The sequence below is a fragment of the Crocuta crocuta genome, unplaced genomic scaffold, assembly GCF_008692635.1.
Source record: "Crocuta crocuta isolate KB4526 unplaced genomic scaffold, BGI_CrCroc_1.0 scaffold124, whole genome shotgun sequence".
NCBI lineage: Eukaryota > Metazoa > Chordata > Mammalia > Carnivora > Hyaenidae > Crocuta > Crocuta crocuta.
Window position 1 is genome coordinate 7,755,876 of NW_027551573.1, and position 21,642 is coordinate 7,777,517.

Below are 21,642 nucleotides of genomic sequence, written 5' to 3' on the forward strand. Positions count from 1 at the left end.
ATTGTTCTGATCGTCTGAACTTTATTTCAAGAAAAACAAAAGTGACTTTTTTTCTCCCAAATTGCCTGTTAGACTTCCTACATCATATATCAAACACAGCTTTCTTTTCTCATTTGTGTTTGAAAGCTGACTTATAAGATACTGAAGTTCTATTTTTGAGCTTTCTATTCAGGTCTGTTGATCCACATTTCTAGTTTTATATAGTATCGCACTGTTTAATGTCTATTGCTTTGCCTTGGAGCTTTTAATAGAACTCTTTTTAAAAAACCTTCAAACTTCAATATTTTCACCATTTCATCCTGTAAAGAACTCTAAAATCACTTTACTGAGTTCAAAAATAAAGTTAAGCTCTTGCTCATGTGCAAATTATTCTATAAAAAAATAATATCTTTATTTAATATTCTTACCTGGAACACAATCCTTCTCACTAATTAATCAAATCACCTTTTAGCCCTGTGCAAGTCTTTTAAAAAACCCATCTCAATAAAATTGACTTCTTGGCATTTTGTACTTTCATGAAGTGTGAAAGTGTCCCTTTTTCATACTTGCTAGTAGGTATATAGAAATGCTATTGATTTCTCCATGATTATTCTCTATATGGTCAAATTACAAGGTCTTTTGTTAATTCCAGTAGTTTCTGAACAATTCTCTAGGATTTTCTAGGTGTTCATATAGCTATCACCATCTTTGAATAGATAATAAATATGTATTAGTGATGTTTATGAATCATGTCCTATTTCATTAGTTAGAACTTCCAAAACAATATCAAACTGTACCTGTGGTTTTGTCCTCCTTCCTTTCCTTCTTACCCGTCATCCAACACTAGCATCAAGCAACACCACTCAGGACCCAAGGATGAGCAAGAGTATTTGTCTGTGATTAGCTCTTAGGGAAGTAAATAGTAAATCAGCAAGATTTTCTTTTTTTTAATATTTATTCATTTTTGAGAGAGAGAGAGCATGAGCAGGGGAGGGACAGAGAGTGAGGGGGACAAAGGATCAAACAGGCTCTATGCTTCGGTGAGCCCAATGCGGGGCTCGAACTCACAAACAGTGAGATCATGACCTGAGCTGATGTCAGACGCTCAACTGACTAAGCCACCCAGGCACCCCAATCAGCAAGATTTTCAACAGAGAAACCCAAGCTATACTATAAGAGGTCCAGCATTTAAACCATCCAGAAAGTTCATCCATTTAGAATATCACACTAAGAACTAGGGTGCATCAGATTCAAGACAGAGGAGAAAAAAAGGTAAGTTACAAAACAGGGAACAAGAGAGCTACTATGAGGCTAACTTAATTTTCTGAGTGATGGATAGTCAAAACAGTGGTCTCGTGGTATCTCATTGGGTTAGAATAATATTCTCTTACAATCTGTAATTTCCCTTAGAACCTTTCAGTGACTAAATAAAATATTTATGTTCAGTTTTATAAGAAAATGATTTGCAGTAATATTTACTACCAGGGTTAAAATTAAAAGTACGCATTTATACTGGATTCATTCTTCCAGGTAAGTATGATACTATGGCAAAGACAATGATTAAATTAATGAAATTATTAAATTAATTTGCATTGTAGGAACCTAGCATATTAAGATTCCTAAACAGATACAATATTATGTAATCACTAAAGAAATCATTTCTATGGAATGATGGTAGAGACAATGAAGACTATTTTTTTCCAATGCTTCTGTAGTAATTTAGAAGTTACCTTATTTTTAACAACGGTTCTACCCTTAAAATATGATGAAATAGGATATTCAAGAATTCTTCAGGATCTAGAAAAAACAAAAACTCAAATAAGTCATAGCCAAAAATTTTAAATCATTCTTTTTATTTATAATAGTTACATTCTTATTCTGAATTCTTTTTCATAATCAATATTTTTTTAATTAAAAGCATAGTTCTCAAGTTTTCCTGCCTATGAAAAATATAAAGGATATTTAAATAGTTATGATAAAGTACAACAGTCTAATTTTGTTAGAACTTCACTGCATATGAAAAGGTACAATAATTCCTGCATAATGAAATCATTTTAACTTCTTCTGAGGGGTTAAGTAGAATAAATTTGGAAATGTAACTTTGTTTTCTTCCTGTTATTTAACTAATTATCAAGCCTCTAAACATTACAGCTGGTTACAATATGCTGCTAACATGTTCACAGTCAGGAGCTGAATCTCTGAGCAAATCCATCAGCTATGAATAGATTAAAACATGGGTTCTGACCATAAGCTTCATTCCCGTTAGCCATTCTGTAACTCCCTTTATAACCAGGAAAGCTAACTGGAAAAATGGGGATGGACTCAACGCAACCCTTCAGCACAGAAAGGGAAACGGTGTCAAATATCGTTGCTGGAAGGAAAGAAAAAACTATTTATTCACTTAATGTACTACCACCAGGCAGCTTCCCCCACATCACTCACTTCTAGAAGACGTAAAGCATTTTACAAAAAGGGAACAAAACCACACATCACACAGAAACTAATATCACACTGTATGTTAACTAACTGGAATTTAGACAAAAACTTTTTAAAAATGTACATCACATAGAAAGGAATTTCTAGTTTAAAAATAAAACCCCCAAAGCTACAGAGACACACATTTCCACCGATAATGTAACATATGCTCTCAAGTTATTTTTAATGAGTATCCTATAAATTAAGAGTCACCTTTTTCTTCAGAGGTAAATCCTGATGCAGCCTCAACTTTTTCAAGTATTTTCCTCAGTTTCATAATCTTTGTTGCACACACATATCCGTATCTACGTTAACAACAAACCATGAATTAATACTGGCATATACATTAGTGTAACACATTTTGATAATCGCATTCTTATAGAATTCCGACATGTCATACATAAATTAATAGGTTAGATAATTGTCTTGAAAATCACAATTACAGGCTACTTCTTGATGCTTGGAAGTTAAAAATCTAGCATCAGAATTATCCCAGACACTAACTACTATGCCTTAAAAATAGCTGTCACATACTAATATAGAAACAGCATTTTTAAAGTACCATGACTGGTCTTTTATTTATTTATTTATTTATTTTTTTAGTAAATGAACAAATCAGAGGACTTTAGATGCTGGCGAGGATGTGGAGAAATGGGCACCCTCCTACACTGTTGGTGGGAATGTAAACTGGTGCAGCCCCTCTGGAAAACAGTGTGGAGGTTCCTCAAAAAATTAACAATAGAACTCCCTATGACCCAGCAAAAGCACTGCTAGGAATTTACCCAAGGGATACAGAAATGCTGATGCATAGGAGTACATGTACCCCAATGTTCACAGCAGCACTCTCAACAATAGCCAAAACATGGAAAGAGCCTAAGTGTCCATCAACTGACGGATGGATCAAGAAGATGTGGTTTATCTATACGATAGAATACTACATGGCAATGAGAAAGAATGAAATTTGGCCATGTGTAGCAACATGGATGGACCTTGAGGGTGTTATGCTGAGCGAAATAAGTCAGGCAGAGAAGGACAAATACCGTATGTTTGCACGTATAGGTGAATTAGGAGAAACTTAACGCAGGACCATGGGGAAGAAGAAGGAGAAAAATAGGGAGAGGGAGGGAGGCAAACCATGAGAGACTCTTGAATGCTGAGAACAAACTGAGGGCTGGTGGGTGTGGGGAGAGGGGAAGGGGGTTGATGGACATGGGGGAGGACACATGTTGGGATAAGCCCCGGGTGTTATATGGAAACCAACTTGACAATAAGGAAAAAAAATGAACTATAAAATTTTCAAGAGAGAGACAGAGCAGAGAGGAAGGGAGACACAGAATCCGAAGCAGGCTCCAGGCTCTGAGCTGTCAGCACAGAGCCCGATGCGGGGCTCGAACCCATGAATTGTGAGATCCTGACCTGAGCTGAAGCTGGACTGAGGCACCCAGCCCCCGCACCACCACCTTATGACTAGTCTTTTAATACTATTTGCTTAGGAAAGCAAATCATTTACTTTAAAGAACACTTAAAGAGAGAGTCCTTTTAATAACAAAGGACGAAAAAAGCCACCAAAGGGTTGGACAGAGGGCACTGGTAAGAAACTGAATACTGAAAATGTGCAATCAAGCCGTCATCACGTGCCTGACATTTTCTCTCATCTTCGGCTGAATCCAGGACACACTGGATACATTCAAGGTTAATCCCAGACAAAATTCTATGCTAAAAATGCCTTTAGAAGAAACCTTCTAGGCTACCACACACTTCACAAGAGCAAGTCAGAACTAGCTAATCTAATACCCATTTTGTATAGTGACTGTTCATTCACTCAGCAACCTTAGCAACCAACATATACTGGGCATCCACCACTCACACGATCATCTAACCGGTCAGCCTCTGGGAATACAAAATGAGTAAGGTGGGGGAAAAAAGGGGGCGGTCTCTGCCTTTGAGAAGCTTGAAATAGAGAAAGCAGGGGTTTCAGCACCAAATAAAACCAGTCAGCTATAAACGAAATACGAACACTGCAGACACAGGGAATCCTGATCACAACAAGGTCCTTGCTGCGGACAGGGTGACAGAGTCTGGTTAATCGTGATTCTTAACTGGAGGGACAACAGTATCCAAGTAATGTCTATTAATGGACTTAGGGTGTCTGGGAAGGAAAGAAGGGAGTGGTAACATGACCCAGGGTTTTGGACTGGATCTGTCTTGTTCCGTAACCAATTACTTGGGGGAAGAAATGGAGAGGATATTTAAAAATCTGCAGAAGATAAAATAACTGACGTAAAAATCCAGACTCATAATTATCTTAGAGGGTAGAAACTAGAGTCATTTTCATCATGATAGGATGTAAAGAAAACAAAAGATAAGAGTAGGGAAAGTTATTCCCTTATAATTTACTTTCTTAGCCATGTTACATAGTAGGCCATTCTGAATGCCCTTTATAGTCTAATATTTTGCATTTTTTTCATCAAACTCTTACATCAAACTTTTAAAAGTTTTACTTATTTAGAGAGTGAGAGAGAACGAGCAAGCGAACATGAGTGGGGGAGGGGTAGAGAGAGGGAGAGAGAAGAGAATCATAGGCAGGCTCCGTGCTGTCAGCTCGGAGCCCAATATGGGGCTCAAACCCACAAACCGTGAATTCATAACCTGAGCCAAAATCGAGAGTCAGACACTTAACTGACTGAGCCACCCAGGCACCCCTCAAACTCTTTTTAAATTTTAATTATTAAATAAGAAAAATGTCGCAAGATTTAAAAATTTATCTTAATGTGGACTTTAAATTACATAGTTGGTTCTCTATATTCCTGAGTGAACAGACTTCTTTCATAATCTATGGCCCTAATGTCATAGTTTAAATTTTATAATGTGACACTATCACATATCACTACTACCACCACTTATCTTTACTTGACGTCTTATTACTTGGGCCCACATCATTACAAATTGCTTACAGGACCAAAGACATATTTGTAATTCAGAAACTAGGAAATGACCAAAACATCACTTTCTTAAGGGATGTGCAGGGAGGCCTAAATGTATTCCTCTCACAAAGAAATGTGTTAATAAAATACATGTCATCCGTTTCTAACACAAGAGTATTCAATACGAGCTATTCTACAAATTAAAATTTTCCATGGGGCATCTGGGTGGCTCAGTCAGGTGAGCGTCTGACTCCTGATTTGGGCTCAGGTCATGATCCCAGGGCGGTGGGATCGAACCCTATGTCAGGCTCCACACTGATTCTCTCTCTCCCTCTCTGCCCCTCTCCTCCCTCAAGCCTTCTCTCTTTCTCTCTCTAAAATAAAATAAAAAATTAACTAAAACTTTCCTTTGCTCCTTTTTTCCCAGACAAAATTAAGTTTAAGAAGCCAGACTATGCCAACTGCACCAGAGAGCGTACTGTTAGGGTTACTGCCGGAATAAAGCTCGAGCAGAAGACAACGTACCAGGTGCTTTGCATCAGCATTTCGAACCTACTGCCATGACTGAATTGTACTATGCTCTACCAAAGTGGTTTCAGCACGTTATGGCATACACTATGTGCTACACCCTGACCAGATTTGAGAAATTAAATACGTAAAGGCAGTAAAGGTTAAAGAATTGTAAATGCTGGGACGGCTGGGTAGCTCAGTCAGTTAAGTGTCTGAATTCGGCTCAGGGCATGATCTCATGGTTCATAGGTTCGAGCTCCGCACCAGGCTCTGTGCTGACAGCTCAGAGTGGAGCCTGTTTCAGATTCTGTGTCTCCCTCTTTCTCTGCCTCTCCCCTGCTCATGTTCTCTGTCTCTCTTTCAAAAATAAAGAAACGTTAAAAAAAATTTTTTAACTGTAAATGGTTTATCAAGAGAACAAATTTTCACCCATTCCTTAAAAAAAGAAAGCAGGTATGAATCCATTACTGTACCAAACAACAGAACACAGGACACCACACCACCGAAAGGTGAAACGACTCTGTGTCTTCTACTTACATTCTCAGGGGATTCACAATTTCTGTCCTCAGTAGCTCCTGCGTTTCACTATAATATTCCACATCATTCTTTTCTTTAGGTCTAAGTAATACAGTATCCAGGACAGAACTAAAAGCAAACAAGCTGTAAAATAAAAGGAATAGCTGTCCTCGTGCTGTACACAGTACTTTTTGGGAAACAGATACTAAAAAGAATGTCATGAGAAAAAAACAACCACGTCTGGAGAACGAGGAACATTACAAATTTGTGCGTTCCGTGGACACGGGTACCAAAGACACCTGCTAAGTTTCCTGTGGTTCAATCATCAGGAACTGGAGATGCTCCCAGGTTAAAAAAAAACCAATCTTGAGAAAGCAAACTGTAGACTGCCCATGTTAAAGGATAAAAATAAGCCTCAAGTATGTTAAGGGAACTTCTTTGCAAGAGCTGCAAAGGGGCCTACAAATCTGAGTCAAGGTCAGACACATGACAGAGGAGGGAGTCTGCAACCACTCAAGGCACTCACACGTGCAATGTGCAGCCCGCCGGAAACACACTGCTCTCTCCCTGCACGCTTTGCAGAGATACAAATTTCTTTAAATGCCAAATCACTTGTGAGTGACTGACAGCGGTGACTTGCTGGGAGCAGAGGAAACGGAAATTTGGCTAGTACAGATTTTCATCAGGAAATCTGGAAAGTACTGCATTGATTCTGTAAGGCTTGTTTTTGTCCACACACCTAAGAGACGGGCAGTATTCTGCCAAAACAGCCCACCGTGTTTATTCTCCCCGATTTTAAAATGTTAACACCCCAATTAACTTCCTAATTCTTACGGCGTGGCTGCATAAGGTTTTATGCCACTTACGCTCAACTTAATTGGCAGCGTATTTGGTTCAATCTCAGTGTAAAAACTCTTGCCAAGTTAAGTCGTTGGGCGCTGCCATGAACTACGTATATGAGAACCTTTACATCATCCTTTACAATAAAGCTGCCTTACGATTGCCTCCACCAACGAAGCAAGCCCACACAGCAGTCAATGACTTATTGCAAGTCATGTTGTTTGATATGACAGAGACACTGTACTTACTGTCTTCAGTCACATGATTTCCCAGACACCCTCAGAATATCTGTCCCACCTGTGACACTTCATTCTTGCCCGTCCTTCACGTTACCTTTATATTCATTTTTTGGATACAAGCACATGAGACCATGTTCAATAGCTTCCAAGGGTCAATAATGAAACGTAAATCTCCCTTTTTTTTCCTGTTCCCCAGCCACCCAGTTTCTTCACCCAAAGGCAGTGAGTGGATTCTCTGACGCCCGTGCACGCATGCACATGCGCGCGCACACGTCTCTGCCCCTATTGCACTGATTTTAAACTTACCAGAATAAGGTCGAGTCTAAGTAACAAGAATTGTAATGACCCTGGATGCCCTTCTTCTTTCCAATCATTATCTCTAAACCTTCTTTTTCCATCTTGGGTGGGGTATTTTCTTCCACCACTTCACTCAAGTAGCCTCCAAATGCTGCCAACATAGAAATGAAAATGAAAAGTATCCTTTTCGACTACTACGATATGTAGTATGTGTTCTGATATATTTCTTCCTTTTAAAATACAGTTTTGTATTCTGAGGCAAAATTTCTCAACTTAAAACTAAGTTAAAGGTGGGTTTGGTTTCACGGTTCTTCAGCTTGGCTAGTAAAAATGCTATTGTTCATACTGTCCATTTTCAATCTCACTTCTTCACGACTTAAATTTTTAAAAAATTTTAATGTTTATTTATTTTTGAGAGAAGGCGGTGGGGCAGAGAGATAGGGAGACACAGAATTCAAAGCAGGCTCCAGGCTCTGGCTAGCAACACAGAACCCAACGCGGGGTCAAACCCACAAACCGTGAGATCACGACCTGAGCCAAAGGACACTTAACTGACTGAGCCACCCAGGGGCCCCACTTCCTCCACCATTTAAAAAACACCTTAGAGGGGCGCCTGGGTAGCTCAGTCGGTTAAGTGTCTGACTTCGGCTCAGGTCATGATCTCGCAGTTCATGGGTTCGAGCCCTGCATCGGGTTCTGTGCTGGCAGCTCAGAGCCTGGAGCCTGTTTCAGATTCTGCATCTCCCTCTCTCTCTGCCCATCCCTCGCTCATGCTCTGCCTCTCTCTGTCTCAAAAATAAATAAAAACTATAAAAAAATTTTTTAAAAACACCTTAGAGTATTAAGTAGTATATAAAAACATCTACCAAGTAAAATATTTTGTTCCCCAAATATTTTATTGTCTGAGATGCTTCATCTCCAAGTCAGAAAAGAAAACAAAAATTTCCAAAGTACTACTTCGACTGTCATGAAAAACGTTCTTCATAAAGATGGCGTTCCTACTGATAGTCACTTAACCCTCAAGATGCTTCACAGCTATGACCCAAAACTGGAAAGGGATAACATCAAGAAACCATCACCCGTTACAAGTGACGGGGGCAACTGTCCTTATCGATCAATCTAAAACTGCTTCATATAATAATGCTGACCTCTTAATCAGATATGATGATTGATGTGCTTCTATAATACATAGGGAAGGTAGTCCACTTCTACCTCTGTGTTTTGAAAAATTAAATGCGGGCAACCAACAGGCTAATACTTTTTTCAAAGGTCCCCTCTTGGGACCACTGTCACTTTCTTAGACACCAAGTAGCAACTTGAACTGAGGTACAAGCCTGATGAACGTTGGCCAGAAAGATACTGAAACGCTGTCACTGCCACCGACTGCAAAATGGCCTGAGATCAGAACCCGAGTTACTGCAGATCCGTACGGAAATGAAAGCATCCAAATACCTAACGAATTGCAGCGCTCGATCTGATTGGAAACCGGCTGCAGGGAAGCGAATCTCGAGTCGGGCCTGCAGCTCTTCAGCTTCACAAAGAGCGCCTTCTTCAGGGCACAGGTGAAGTACCGCGTGCCCCTGAAGGTGCCATCTGTACAGCCCGCACATTCGTCCTCCTGAAAGAGAAACGTTTCGATACGTGTTACCCTGCACCTTGTGGCGCAGCACGCACAGAACTATGGCTTCTAAGAGGGGCTTCCGGTCCGCCCTTTCTCAGAATTCCATCAGCAACCCTGTCCTGAGAACCCCATCAGGAAGGAGAGGTTGGCTAAGCAGTGCTTTAGCCCACAACGGATCATTTACGAAACTCCTTACTCCAGCAGGAAGTCCTCAGTGCGTTCCCTTCCAGAATGTATGCTTGGACTTTCCCCGCACCATCTCCACGGGTACTACTGAAACTAAGGGGTGGAGCCTATTCATTTTGAGAACTTCCCCCAAAGTAGCATTCACTAGCATGCAAGCAAATTTTTAATATGTTTACGTTTTATAAATAAAAGCTAGGTGTATGCAAATTATCTTCTCCAGATCGTGAAATGTTGAACAATATTTCCTCTACTAAGAGCTCAAAAAAAAATCTCTACAAATGGCAATTAATTTTAAAATCTCTGATATAACTACTAGAACTGACTGGGGGGAGGGAGACTGAGGGAGAAAAAGGAAGCCGATGACAGATTTGCTTCCCTTACTCTATGTTGTTTAATATAATGGGTCTAAACACATTAGCCTAAAAATCTATTTTCATTCCTTGCACACAGATGAACTGACATCCTGAACACATGGACCGGATGCTTCCTGGGTGGCAAAGAAGCCAGACAACACAGTAACACAATTTTTCTCTAGTGATGGCTTTTTTGGCAAATAGAATATGTGGATGAAAAAGCATAAATGAGGGGGAAAAAACTGCGCAAAACTCCAGATAGAGAAGAATTGCAATTTTTAGGTCAAATTAAATTACCAGTTCCAACCCAGCTAGCACTTCATTGAGTCCTGGCGGCTGACCGATCCAACGGATCACCCCATAGAAAGGAGGATTCTCTTTAACTTCAGCCAGCGAGCCCACTTCCAGACCATGGGAGTTCCCAGAAGCCATGGCCAAAGGCGGGCTCTCCTGCACAGGTGCGTTGTTTAGCTCTCCCATCACGGACTGAACTGACAGAGAAAGTGGACTGTGGCCAATACTTCCATTGGTATTGGGCATCTTGGTCAGACTGAATGGTAAAGAGTGAAATCTGTTCTCGGTGGATAATGAGTTCATCGACGGAGGCTGCAGTGGTGGTGAGGCATGGCCAAAGTCTGGAGATATCTCAGTAAGCGATTTCGCGGGGTCTTCAGCAACTATAAAAAATTATTCTTATTTAGCGAAATGTATTCAAGAATATTAAATATGCCCACATCTCTAAAAATGAATATACACACCTAGTCGAAGTGCCCATTTGAGTCTAGTAGGATTCTTGTAAGCACTGCACACTTAGTCTATCCAAAATACTGTTCTACATTCTCCTCCCACCTCCGAATTTTTCTACCCAGGTAAATGGCACCCAATTGCTCAAACCAAAAGAAATCCATTATTGGTTAGTATTAGAGAGGTTCTATTCTTTGCCTATATTATAATTATGTTAGAAAATAGTACCCCAAAAATACCAAAAATTTAGAAAGATGCTTTTTTTTAAAAGTTTATTTATTTTGAGAGAGAGAGATAGCATGCACACAAGACAAGGACAGGGGCAGAGAGAGAGGGAGGGAGAGAGGGAGAGAGAGAGAGAGAGAGAGAGAGAGAGAATCCCAAGCAGGCTCCATGTTGCCAGTGCAGAGCCCAACACGGGACCTGATCCCATGAACCGTGAGGTCATGACCTCAGTGGAGACCAAGAGTCAGATGCTGAACAGACTGAGCCAGCCAGATGCCCCGAAAGATGCTTCTTAAATAGCTAAAGGATCAAAAAGGAAATGATTATGTACATTTTTAAAATAAAGAAGAAGCAACAAACACTTGCGGAAGTACAGCTAACACAGGACTTACAAAAGAAATTTATAAACTTAATAGTTTCTTTTAGGAAAAAAAAGAATATTAATGAACTCAGAATACAACTTAGGAAGTCAAAGGAACAGATTCACTTCCCAAAAAGTCAGCCAAGAGGAAATAAACACAAAACAGAAATTAATGAAAGAGAAAACAAATGTACAGTAAAGAGGATCAAAGCCAGAATAAATACAAAAGCAGAAAATAATTTAAGAGAAAACAAACACAGAAAAAGAGAACCAAAGCCAAAAGTTATTTTCTTAAAATAACTACCACAGTTGCCAGCCAGATGCTGCAGATCAGTGGAGAAAGAATGAACTTCTCAATAAATAATACTGAGATCATCAATTACCCATACTTTTTAAAAAGTTAAATTGGATTTGTACTGAATATATTCTACACAAAAATCATTTCCAGGTGGCTTAAAGACAAATGTGAAAGGCAAGACTATAAACTTCTGGAAGACAATATAGAAGAATGTTCTTTAGGAGTTAAGAACAGAAAAAATTCTTGAACATAAGTATACAAATCATAAAGGAAAAGACTGACAAACGTGATCACATTGAAATTGAGCTGTTTGTTCATTAAAAGGCATCACAGCAAGGATGAAAATATGAGCTGAACAAGGAGAAAACACTTGAAATACATATAGTTGACAAAGGATTCAAATCTGATAAAAGTCTATAAATCAATCCAACCCCCCCAAAAAGAAACCAACTAGGAAGAAATGGACAAAAGCCTTGAAAAGGCAATTCAGAAGAAGATACCCAAATCACCAACAAATCAATGAAAAGATTCTTGCCCTCACAAGAAAGTAGATCCAAGAATGTCAAAAGCAATGTGAGATATCATTTCAAAAGTTAAAGGTTTTAGAATATTAACTGTTGGTAAGAATGAGGGAAAGGGTACCCTTACAAAATGCCGACGGAAGTGTACACTGGAATAATCACTCAGGGAACAGTGTGGCATGATCTAGTAAAGGAAAGATGTGCGTATCACATGACCCAGTAATTCCATTCCTGGCTATACAGCCTCAACACTTGTAAGAAGGTTAACAGCTGAGCTGTTAATCATAGCAGGACAATAAACACAATTCAAATGTCCACCAATGGTCGGAGGGAGACGTATACTGTGGTATATTTATATATTTTGCAGCAATGAAATGGAATAGATTGCTATAGAGCCATGAAAACAAATAAATTATAATCACATACAACCACTGTGGTGAGTCTTTGGAATGTAGTACTGAGGGGGGAAATTACATAGCATACATACAGTCTGATGCCTTTATATAAAACTCAGAAACACGCTGAACTCACAGTATACTGTTTAGATATACAGACTTAGAAAGTTATCATTAAAACGAAGAGAACAAATGAAAGATGGAAGCTCAGAGGAGAGCATGAAAAGAGGGCTCTGGGAAGAGGCACCATGGAATCTCAAGGGCAACAATCAGGTTTTTCTGTAACCAGCCTCCTTCCTGGTCTGTCTCCCTTCTTGGCCCAACTATTCACCACACAACTCTAAAAGAGAGCTTTTTAAAATGTAAAGATCTTACATGATCTTATATCATCCCCCTATTTAAAAACTTTCAGTGGCTTTCCAGTGTTCTTATAACAGATAACAGAAATTTCTCACCGAGACCTGCAAGGCCCTGGATGGCCCGGGACCCACCTACCTACCCAAACTCACTGTATATGCCTGTCTTCCTTGCTCACCACGCTGCAGCCACTCTGGCCTACTTCGTGTTCCTCAAATACTCTTCCTCACCTCAGGCCTTTGCCTTTACTCTCTCTTCTGCCTAAAATGTTCTTCCCCAGCTCCTTCTCTGACAGGCTCATTCACATCATCCAGACCTCAACCCAAATACCCTTTCCTCAAAGAGACTTTTCCAAAACGTTCTATGGTGGCTGGCTCCCCACCAGCTGCTCTCACACCTTGTTCACTGCCTTCACTGCACATGTCACAACTGACGATTACCTTGTCTTTCTAAATATGTACTGTGTGTCACACCAACCAGACTGCAAGCTCCATTAGAACAGGAATTTTGTTATGGTTTTTCATGTGGATTTGTGGTTGAATCCACAGCACCTGGTACAGCCACTATACCAAGAAAAGACTCAATATCTGTTTTAAGAAAAAACTGAATGCATGAATCAAACGTTGTAGAAACAAAAAAGCTCTTTAATTTTTTAAATGTTTATTCATTTTTGAGAGAGAGACAGAGCATAAGTGGGGGGGGGGGGCAGAGAGAGAGGGAGACACAATCCAAAGCAGGCTCTGGACTCCGAGCTGTCAGCACAGAACCCGACACAGGGCTCAAACCCACAAACCATGAGATCGGGACCTGAGCCAAAGTCGGACACTTAACCAACTGAGCCACCCAGATGCCCCGAAAAAAAGCTTTTTAAATGCACAAGTGAAATTAGTGATAGAAAAGGAATATTCTTTCACACTGAAGTTACTTCTATTTTCTAATTTAAGGATGAAGGCCTACTCCATATAGATTTCAGCACGTTACATATTCCATTTAGGATCGATACTCTTACATAAACTTATTATTCAATGTTAGACTAGAATCCAGAAGTTAAAAATATTCTACCATGCTACAGACACTGTATAAGAATAAAATTAGAGCATAAACCTGAAGAGTCAGTGTTACCCAGATTATGACAAACCCGTGCCTGGACTAGTTTCTGTTCCCTAGAAAGGAACCAACTCCTAGGAAAAGCGTTCACAAAGCTACGAGGAGCAACGGCGTGAGAGAGCCGGGCTGCCCCCGAACCACTCCGCACGGCCCGGGCACACGCGGAAGCCAGCAGGCCTGCGACTCCCCGTAAGCCCCTGCGAGTGCCTTGCTGTTTGCTGTTTTGGCACTCCCAAGATTTGTGAGAGCTGACAACTATTACCAATAGGGCCAAATCTTAACAAAAGCAGTCTATCAAGCAACAGACTCTCCTGGGGAAGCATCATTTAAGGAAGGTTCCTGCTCTGTGTGGAAGAAGTCTGGGGAATGAATATCCTACTCAAGTAGAAATGAAGGCACAGAGAAGACAAAATCTTCGTTTAATTTGCACACAATTATTAGATGTACCGCATGCCAGGCCCTGTGCGAGGCACTTGGAACTCCAGTCTGGCAGAGGAGACCGGCGACAAACAGTTACGATGGCACCTCACCTAACCCAGGAGAGACAGGAAAGGCTTCCAGGAGAAAATAATACCCAAGCTGAGATTGAACAGATGGATAGAAGGAAGCCAGAGCGTGGAGTGGGAGGAATAGGAAGAAGGATTTCCAGGCAAGAGGAACAACAGGCGCCAGGAAAAGAGAAAGTATGGCACATTCCAAAATGGCCCCACTCCAAGCATGGCGGGAGCAGGAGTGAAGGACAAACGACAGAGACGAGTACGAAGTTGTGCCATAAAGAGTCCAAAACTAAGGAATCTGGAGTTTTATCTTCCAGGGGCTAGGGGAAAATTAATAGATATGAAACAAAGGAGAGACATGAGCAGAGATCTCTTCAGGAAAAGCAATCGGAGAGTCACATGAAGAGAAACATAGTGTAGGGATCAAAAGCAGACTTGGGTTGGAAGACGGGTGCCACTAATACTAGCTGTGTGGCCTCGGGCAAGATATTTAGCCACCGTAACAGAAGAGAAAGTAAAAATACCTACCTCATCAAGTTGTTATGAGGACAGAATAATGCACATACAGAGTAACACAATGCCTGGCGTAATAAGTTGTGAAGAAATGTGGGCCGCAGTGATGACGGTAGCGGTGATCGCAAAGACAACGGTGAGGATGGTTATTACTGTTCAGAACAGATTCCGAAGGAACAAGGCTGAGGCAGACAAACCAGCTGGAAGGCCGTTACATTAACTAGACAGCAAAAAAGGATCTGAACTAAGGCACTGGCTGCAGAAATGAAGAAAACGAGCAAGAGTCTACTGATACTGAAGAGGAGGAGGTCCAGAAAACTTGGTGACAGCTGGATGTGACTAACGAGAGGGCAAAGTCCAGGATGAAGCCCACACTTCATGTCTCCATTTCCTCACTGCATAAAAGCATAACCAACGGAGGTCATCACTGGCTTCCACTGGCTAAACCCAGCAGGTGTTTGTGTGATCGTCATCTCATTTGCCCTCTTGGGAGCATTCAATACCACCCACTCCATGGCTTCTTGACCCAACAACTTCCTAGTTTTCCTCACATCCCTCTGGTTGCTTTTTATCGGCCTTCTTTGAAGAGTTCTCCTCCTCCCAGCCAATAAGTTCCTCAAGGCTCCGTCTTGCCCCACACCCTCCATCCCCAACACTCTCCCCTCAGGTGATACTATTCACAGAACTTTAATCACCATATATGTGAGGGCAGTGTGCAGATTTACCTCTCCAGAGAGCTCTTCACTCTCTCCTCAGCAACAGACCTACATACCCAACTCTCTATTTGACAGATCACCTCGGGGAAGTTGAAAAGGCCCCTGGAGCTCAACATATTCAAAATCAAATTCATCACCTTCCTCTGCAATCGCAGAAGTAAGCAAGCTGGGAGGCCAGGGGTATCAGTGATACCTCTTCTTCCTCAGCTCTCACTTTCAGAGCATCTGTGAGTCTTATCAAGTCACCTGCTAAACATCTCCTATACCATCCATGTCCCCCCGTCCCTTCCTCAACAAGTCTCGCCCGAGCCGCTAGAATCTATTTCTGAGCCCTGCAACGACCTTCAGCGGTGCCCTTGTAACCACATGGTCCCTGCTTCAATCCACTGCCTACCCTGCAGCCAGAGTGATTTTCAAAAGGTAAACTTGGTCATGTCACCCCTTGCTGAAAACCCTTCAGTGGCTTCCCTTTTCCTTTAAATAGGGCACACCAGGCTCCCCATGTCCTGGCCCTGTTTGCCTTTCTCATAACATGTTATGCCTCTCTCTTTGCTCTAGCTACTCTGGCTCTTGTTAGTCCTTGGCAAACACAGGCTCCATTTTTCCATGACGCCTTTACGTATGCCATTCTCTGCCTAAAAGGTTCTTTGTCCCCTTTCACTGTGTTATCTCCCATTCCTCTGGTAAATTTAAGCTCATGCTGCTTCCTCAGAGAAACATCTCTGAGTCCCCGTAAGTAAAATCCACCTTTATAATATGTCTCACAGTATCGAGTACCTTCACTGCACTCATCATGATTGCATGGCTCTGTTTCTGGGATGGTCTGATTCACGCCTACTTCAACAACTTGATCATAAATTCAAAATGGGCAAGGACCATGTCTATTCCTCCCTCACCTCTGCGACCTCTGTGCACAGAAGAGTCTCTGGCACATAGTAGGCACTCAATAAATATTTGTTGAAGGGAAGAACAAAGGAAATGACCAATGAGAAAAAAAATGATGCCCCTGAACCAAGGAAAAGCCAAAAGGGCGTGTTTTAAAAGAGATAAAGACTGAGACAGAAAAGTTTTTCAATGATTCCATTGACTCTAGAGATCTACCCTAAAGATCAGGTGAGGGACGAGAACGAGCTACTGATAATACATTTGCTGAATGTTGTATTAATCTTAACCATAGTGCAGTTCAAATTATATACAATATTTTAGTTCAGCCCTATTAATAAAGAATGTTCTACTCATTCTGTTTCCAAAAACGTTACACACTGGTGAAAAAGCCATTTTTTTCCTGAGGGGCTAAACGGACAGGATTGTTATAAAGAACACTAAAACTACTGATTACCTTCATCAATGTACCATGTGTTTTTTGATTTGGATTGTGGTTGTGAGTCAACAGAAGATCCATTTAGGGCATAAAATAATTCAGATCTGTTCCTATTTCCAGGGTCTGAGGTAGGTCCTATGGATCAAGAAAAGTTTCTTTTAAAAATCAGGTCAATATGGTGTGAAAGCTTTTCCCTAAGAGAAATTAACACACATATGGTGTTAACAGTTGCTGAAGAGCAACAGATATATACAAGTGCAACGTATTTTATTAGCGTCTTTAACTTTTAAAAATTTGGTAACCATTCTGGCAATGTCAAAAAAATTCTTCCACCCAAGAATCAATACAGCAGGGGAATGGGAATAAGTTAAAAGAAAAGCCTGCTATTTTTTTTTTTAAGACAAACAGCTTTTAAAAATCATTTCATGTACTATGGTTTATTTCCAAATGTCAACAGCACCATTCCCCAAGTTCACCTGATGAACCTGTTGGCTCCCAAATTTAACTCGTCATTTTAAAACGGTTCCTTTCAGAAGAAAGTGACCTTCGAACATTGTAGACATAAATCACTGCACCAATTGGGTTTAAAATTTTTTAATTTAAACAGTTTGGAATTCTTAGTCATCAAACTCCTTGCTTCGTTGCTTCATGTCTTTGAAAATAGGAAGCAGTATTATTTATTTCTATATTCGATTTATTAACATAAGAAAGAGCAAGTGTAGCCCCATTACAGACATTTCAAGATGTTACCCAGCCTTAGTACTAAGAGGACATGCTGTGAGAACACGGGAGTCTCCAGAAACCATACAAAAATCTGATTTTTTTTTTTCAATTTAAAGCAGATAGCTCTATACTTTATGCTTATAACTAAGATCTGCTAGAACACAAGGAACACACATGTCTTCTGAAAATCTGTAGGCTATTTATATTCAAGTGAGAATAACAAGTGTGAGCTAGCCTATCGAGATCTACAGGTTAACATAAAAAATAACTATTACTGGTGTGTTCTATTTAATCCTAAGCCACCCAGGGTCCAGTGTCACATTAAATAACAATTTCCTTTAAAACAGGCCAAAGCAGTTTTGTTCACCAGAGGAAACGATATTCTTCTCCTAACCCACATCTGAGTTAACAAACATTCTCACAGCTTTTTAAATGAGCTGTTTCGCTTGTAGAACTACCATCCTCGAAAACTATAAAATATGTGGGAGCCAAAGAAAAACGCGAAGAACTCCACATGCGTTGTGAGGGAGTTTCTGGAAGAGAGACAAAAATTCTTGCTTGGAGGTTTGGAATTTAACTTGGGCCACATTTTGTTAGCGACAGCCACATAATTACTCTCTGTGTGCTTCACCCCATCTAACGTTATCCAGATGCGGTTCTTTTGTACAGTTGCGACTCTAAACTCAATGTTCAAACGTTACAAGGAGGGGGTCCCAAAAACCAGCTGACAGAAGCCAACGCGAGACACAGGTCCCCACGGAAAACTCTTCATCACCTAAAAAAAGGTTGGGTACTCTTGGCTTTGGCAAGAACCTCGATAAAAAACGTTTAGTAAAACACTAAACCTGTTGGGAAGAAGAGAGTCTACATGTACAGTGAGGAGTCAAACCTTTTAACCTTCTTTCCATGCTATGGCAAAGCAGATACCAAGTCAGTATCTAAGAACTATGGCCTGGTGGCCCATACCTGTAGCCTTTGGTTTATTATGACTGGATGAACCTTTGTCCGCAACGCCTCTTGACATAAAGGCAAGTTTGGGAGGCCTCCTTTCCTGTGTCACGTTCTCTGAAATGGTAAACGTGTTTTTTAAGGATAAAAGCAAATTCTTACAGAAGAGAAACAATGAAGCAAACAACAACAGCAGCCAAAAAAAATACCTCTTTCCTATAAAAGAGAGGCATTTCCACAGCTGTTTTACAAATTTTTTAAAGGTCGACAGAAGTACTGAAAGAGAATGCCAGAGGGGGGGTAAATAAATCGACACTGTACTTCAAAACGTAACTTCTACAAAATATGACCCAAATACAGTTCAGCTAAGTGCTTTAACGTCTTGGGGATTTAGTCGATCTGGTCGCTACTGTTGGATACGTGGAAACACGACAGAGGCACCTCTGCTAAGTTTTTTGCAAGAGTCCCCCAGCTATCCCCAGTGCCCCAGTGTGCTGGGAAGTGTTCCACACTCAAGCACTTCTAGAAGATGCTGAGATAAATGAAGATAAGCAAATCTCTTTACCACATCACACCAGAAAATTTAATATGCTAATGTGTATTGTGAATCTCTCAAAGAGGCATAAACTTATTTGATAATATTTTTTGTCCCAGCCTACTTTAGCATCTCAGATTAATGTATTTCATGGAACACAGTTTGGAAAAAAATCTGCTTAGAAATGTGTATCAGGGGGCGTCTGGGTGGCTCAGTCGGTTAAGTGTCCAACTTCGGCTCACGTCATGATCTCACGGTTCATGGGTTCGAGCCCTGCATCGGGCTCCGCGCTGACAGCTCAGAGCCTGGAGCCTGTTTCAGATTCTGTGACTCTCTCTCTGACCCTCCCTTGCTCATGCTGTCTGTCTGTCTGTCTGTCTGTCTTTCTCTCTCTCAAAAAAAAAGGAAAATAAATAAATAAAATAAAACATCACAAAAAATAATAAAATAAAAAAAGAAATGTGTATCGGTTTTAAAAATCATGTATGTTAAGAATCACACTGACGAGTATACAAACATATATAAACACAAGAAAAACGCAGAGAAGCATACACAGGTTAATGATGAAGAAAGCCAGAGAAAAATGTCACTAATATTTAGAAGAAAACACTTGAAACTCCTTTTTGGAATATTAGGTATAATAAATTTAGCAAAATTGTTTTGGAGGCATAGCTGACTCTAAGCCTTAAAGGCCAGTAATTTTCATGAGATAGTCACAAATCCTGATCAAATGAACATAAAAAAGCCAATCTGGAAAGCTTTTCCCCTGGAAATTTCAACAACACATCTGCAAGAGTCTGACATGACACTTAGGAGTCATACCTGATAAAGCTGTGTATCAGCAAAACGATAGCACCCACAATGGATTTTTGAGAACAGAAAGAAAAAATAGGACAATATTTACATTTTAAAGACAAGGCAAAGGCCATTTTGTTAGAAAAGGGAAATAATCCTGAATTAATTATATATAAATCGTGCTTGGTAACATATACAAATCATGGTAGGAGGGGGAAGAGACTGCAGTGTTAAACTATATCTTAAATGTCTCAGAATATGACCAAATGAAAAATGATTTTAATTCAAAAATTATACTAAATAACCATGATTTCAACCAGGTGATACAGTAAAAGCTATTTACATACTCTTTGATGATGTGCTATTCTAACATCTCCAAATATCACATATGAAAGCTACTTTGGAAGGTAAAATTTCTTAGTCACTAGCAGAAGTTCCCAATTGCAGCATTTAAATTGACTAAAGCAAACTAATTCCCACTATGAACTGTAATTAGTTACACATAAGCCCATGTTCAAAAGATATGCACACACATACTATCCCCTCATACACGATATAGTCAGTGGTAAGTATAACAATGGCAGCAAATGGTTTTAACTGAGGCAGCCTAGCAGTAACAGGCCACATGGATGAGCCATTGGTGACCATGACCCTTCTGCTGGTGATTAGGGGAGGGCTCCAAAGACTAGGAACATGCAAAGTACTGGAATCGGAAATAGTAGTTATCTTCTGCCAAAGACTTTGTCTGAGAGAAGGTCAAGTACCAATTATGGGGAACAGATGTTCCTACAGACTTCTATGCAGATGAAGGGTCCCATGCCACATCTAACTTGCCCTCCAGTGGTGACATACCATCACCAAATATTGCTTCCTTGCCACTACTGTGCTCATGTTTCCAAACCAAAGCCTTCTACCTTGAATGGATCTTAAGACACTACCATCTCAGGAAAAAGTTAAGTATGGGAAAGGAAGGAAGATAAAGAATAAATTCAGCAGACAATTTTGTGAGATTAAAACAATTCTGCTTATGAGATATTAAAAGAGATGGCAGGTATAAAAATGTGCATAGATAGCATCCTTATTCAGAATAACCAAAAGCTGAAACAATCCATTCTACAGCAAAGCAGTTAAACAAATTGTGATCTCTTCATACAAAATACTGCACAGCAATAAAAAAAAGAGAGAGAGAATAAACTACTGGTATACACAACACTGATGTTGTGTTGAGTAAAAGAAACCAGCTCAAGAGTAACCTTTACATGCACACAGCAGGGCTACATTCAAAATGATAAAAGCATATGTGTATTCCCACAACAGCCAAGATATAGAAGCAACCTACGTGTCCACCAACAGATGACTGGATAAAGAAGATGTGATGCATGCACACACACACACACACACACACACACAAATATTACTCGGCCATATAAAAGAATAAGACCTTGCTGTGTACACAGCATGGATGGACCCAGAAGGATATTACACTAAGTGAAATCAGGCAGACAAACACAAATGCTGTATGATCTCACTTATATGTAGAATCTGAAAAAACAAAAAGAGAGCGAAACAGAAACAGAATCCTAGAAACAGAAAACTGGTAGTGGCGGGGGGCAGGGGGAGGTGGGCAGGCAAAATGGGTGAAGACG

General features: G+C 40.3%; 1 protein-coding gene across 3 annotated transcripts in view; it reads right to left on the reverse strand.

The window, feature by feature from the left end:
• CYLD (CYLD lysine 63 deubiquitinase) overlaps window positions 1-21,642 on the reverse strand; it is a 68,994-nt gene that overhangs the window by 12,868 nt on the left and 34,484 nt on the right. For 2 of the 3 annotated variants that reach the window (XM_077751366.1, XM_077751365.1), the window contains 8 exons: window positions 18,685-18,783; window positions 17,014-17,130; window positions 10,238-10,617; window positions 9,233-9,398; window positions 7,790-7,931; window positions 6,426-6,548; window positions 2,668-2,759; window positions 1,710-1,776 (listed from right to left, as the gene is read on the reverse strand). In XM_077751366.1, the coding sequence (XP_077607492.1) occupies window positions 1,710-1,776; window positions 2,668-2,759; window positions 6,426-6,548; window positions 7,790-7,931; window positions 9,233-9,398; window positions 10,238-10,617; window positions 17,014-17,130; window positions 18,685-18,783 (1,186 nt within the window). The remainder of the gene's footprint in view (window positions 1-1,709; window positions 1,777-2,667; window positions 2,760-6,425; window positions 6,549-7,789; window positions 7,932-9,232; window positions 9,399-10,237; window positions 10,618-17,013; window positions 17,131-18,684; window positions 18,784-21,642) is intronic. The other variant, XM_077751367.1, reaches the window with a different exon arrangement.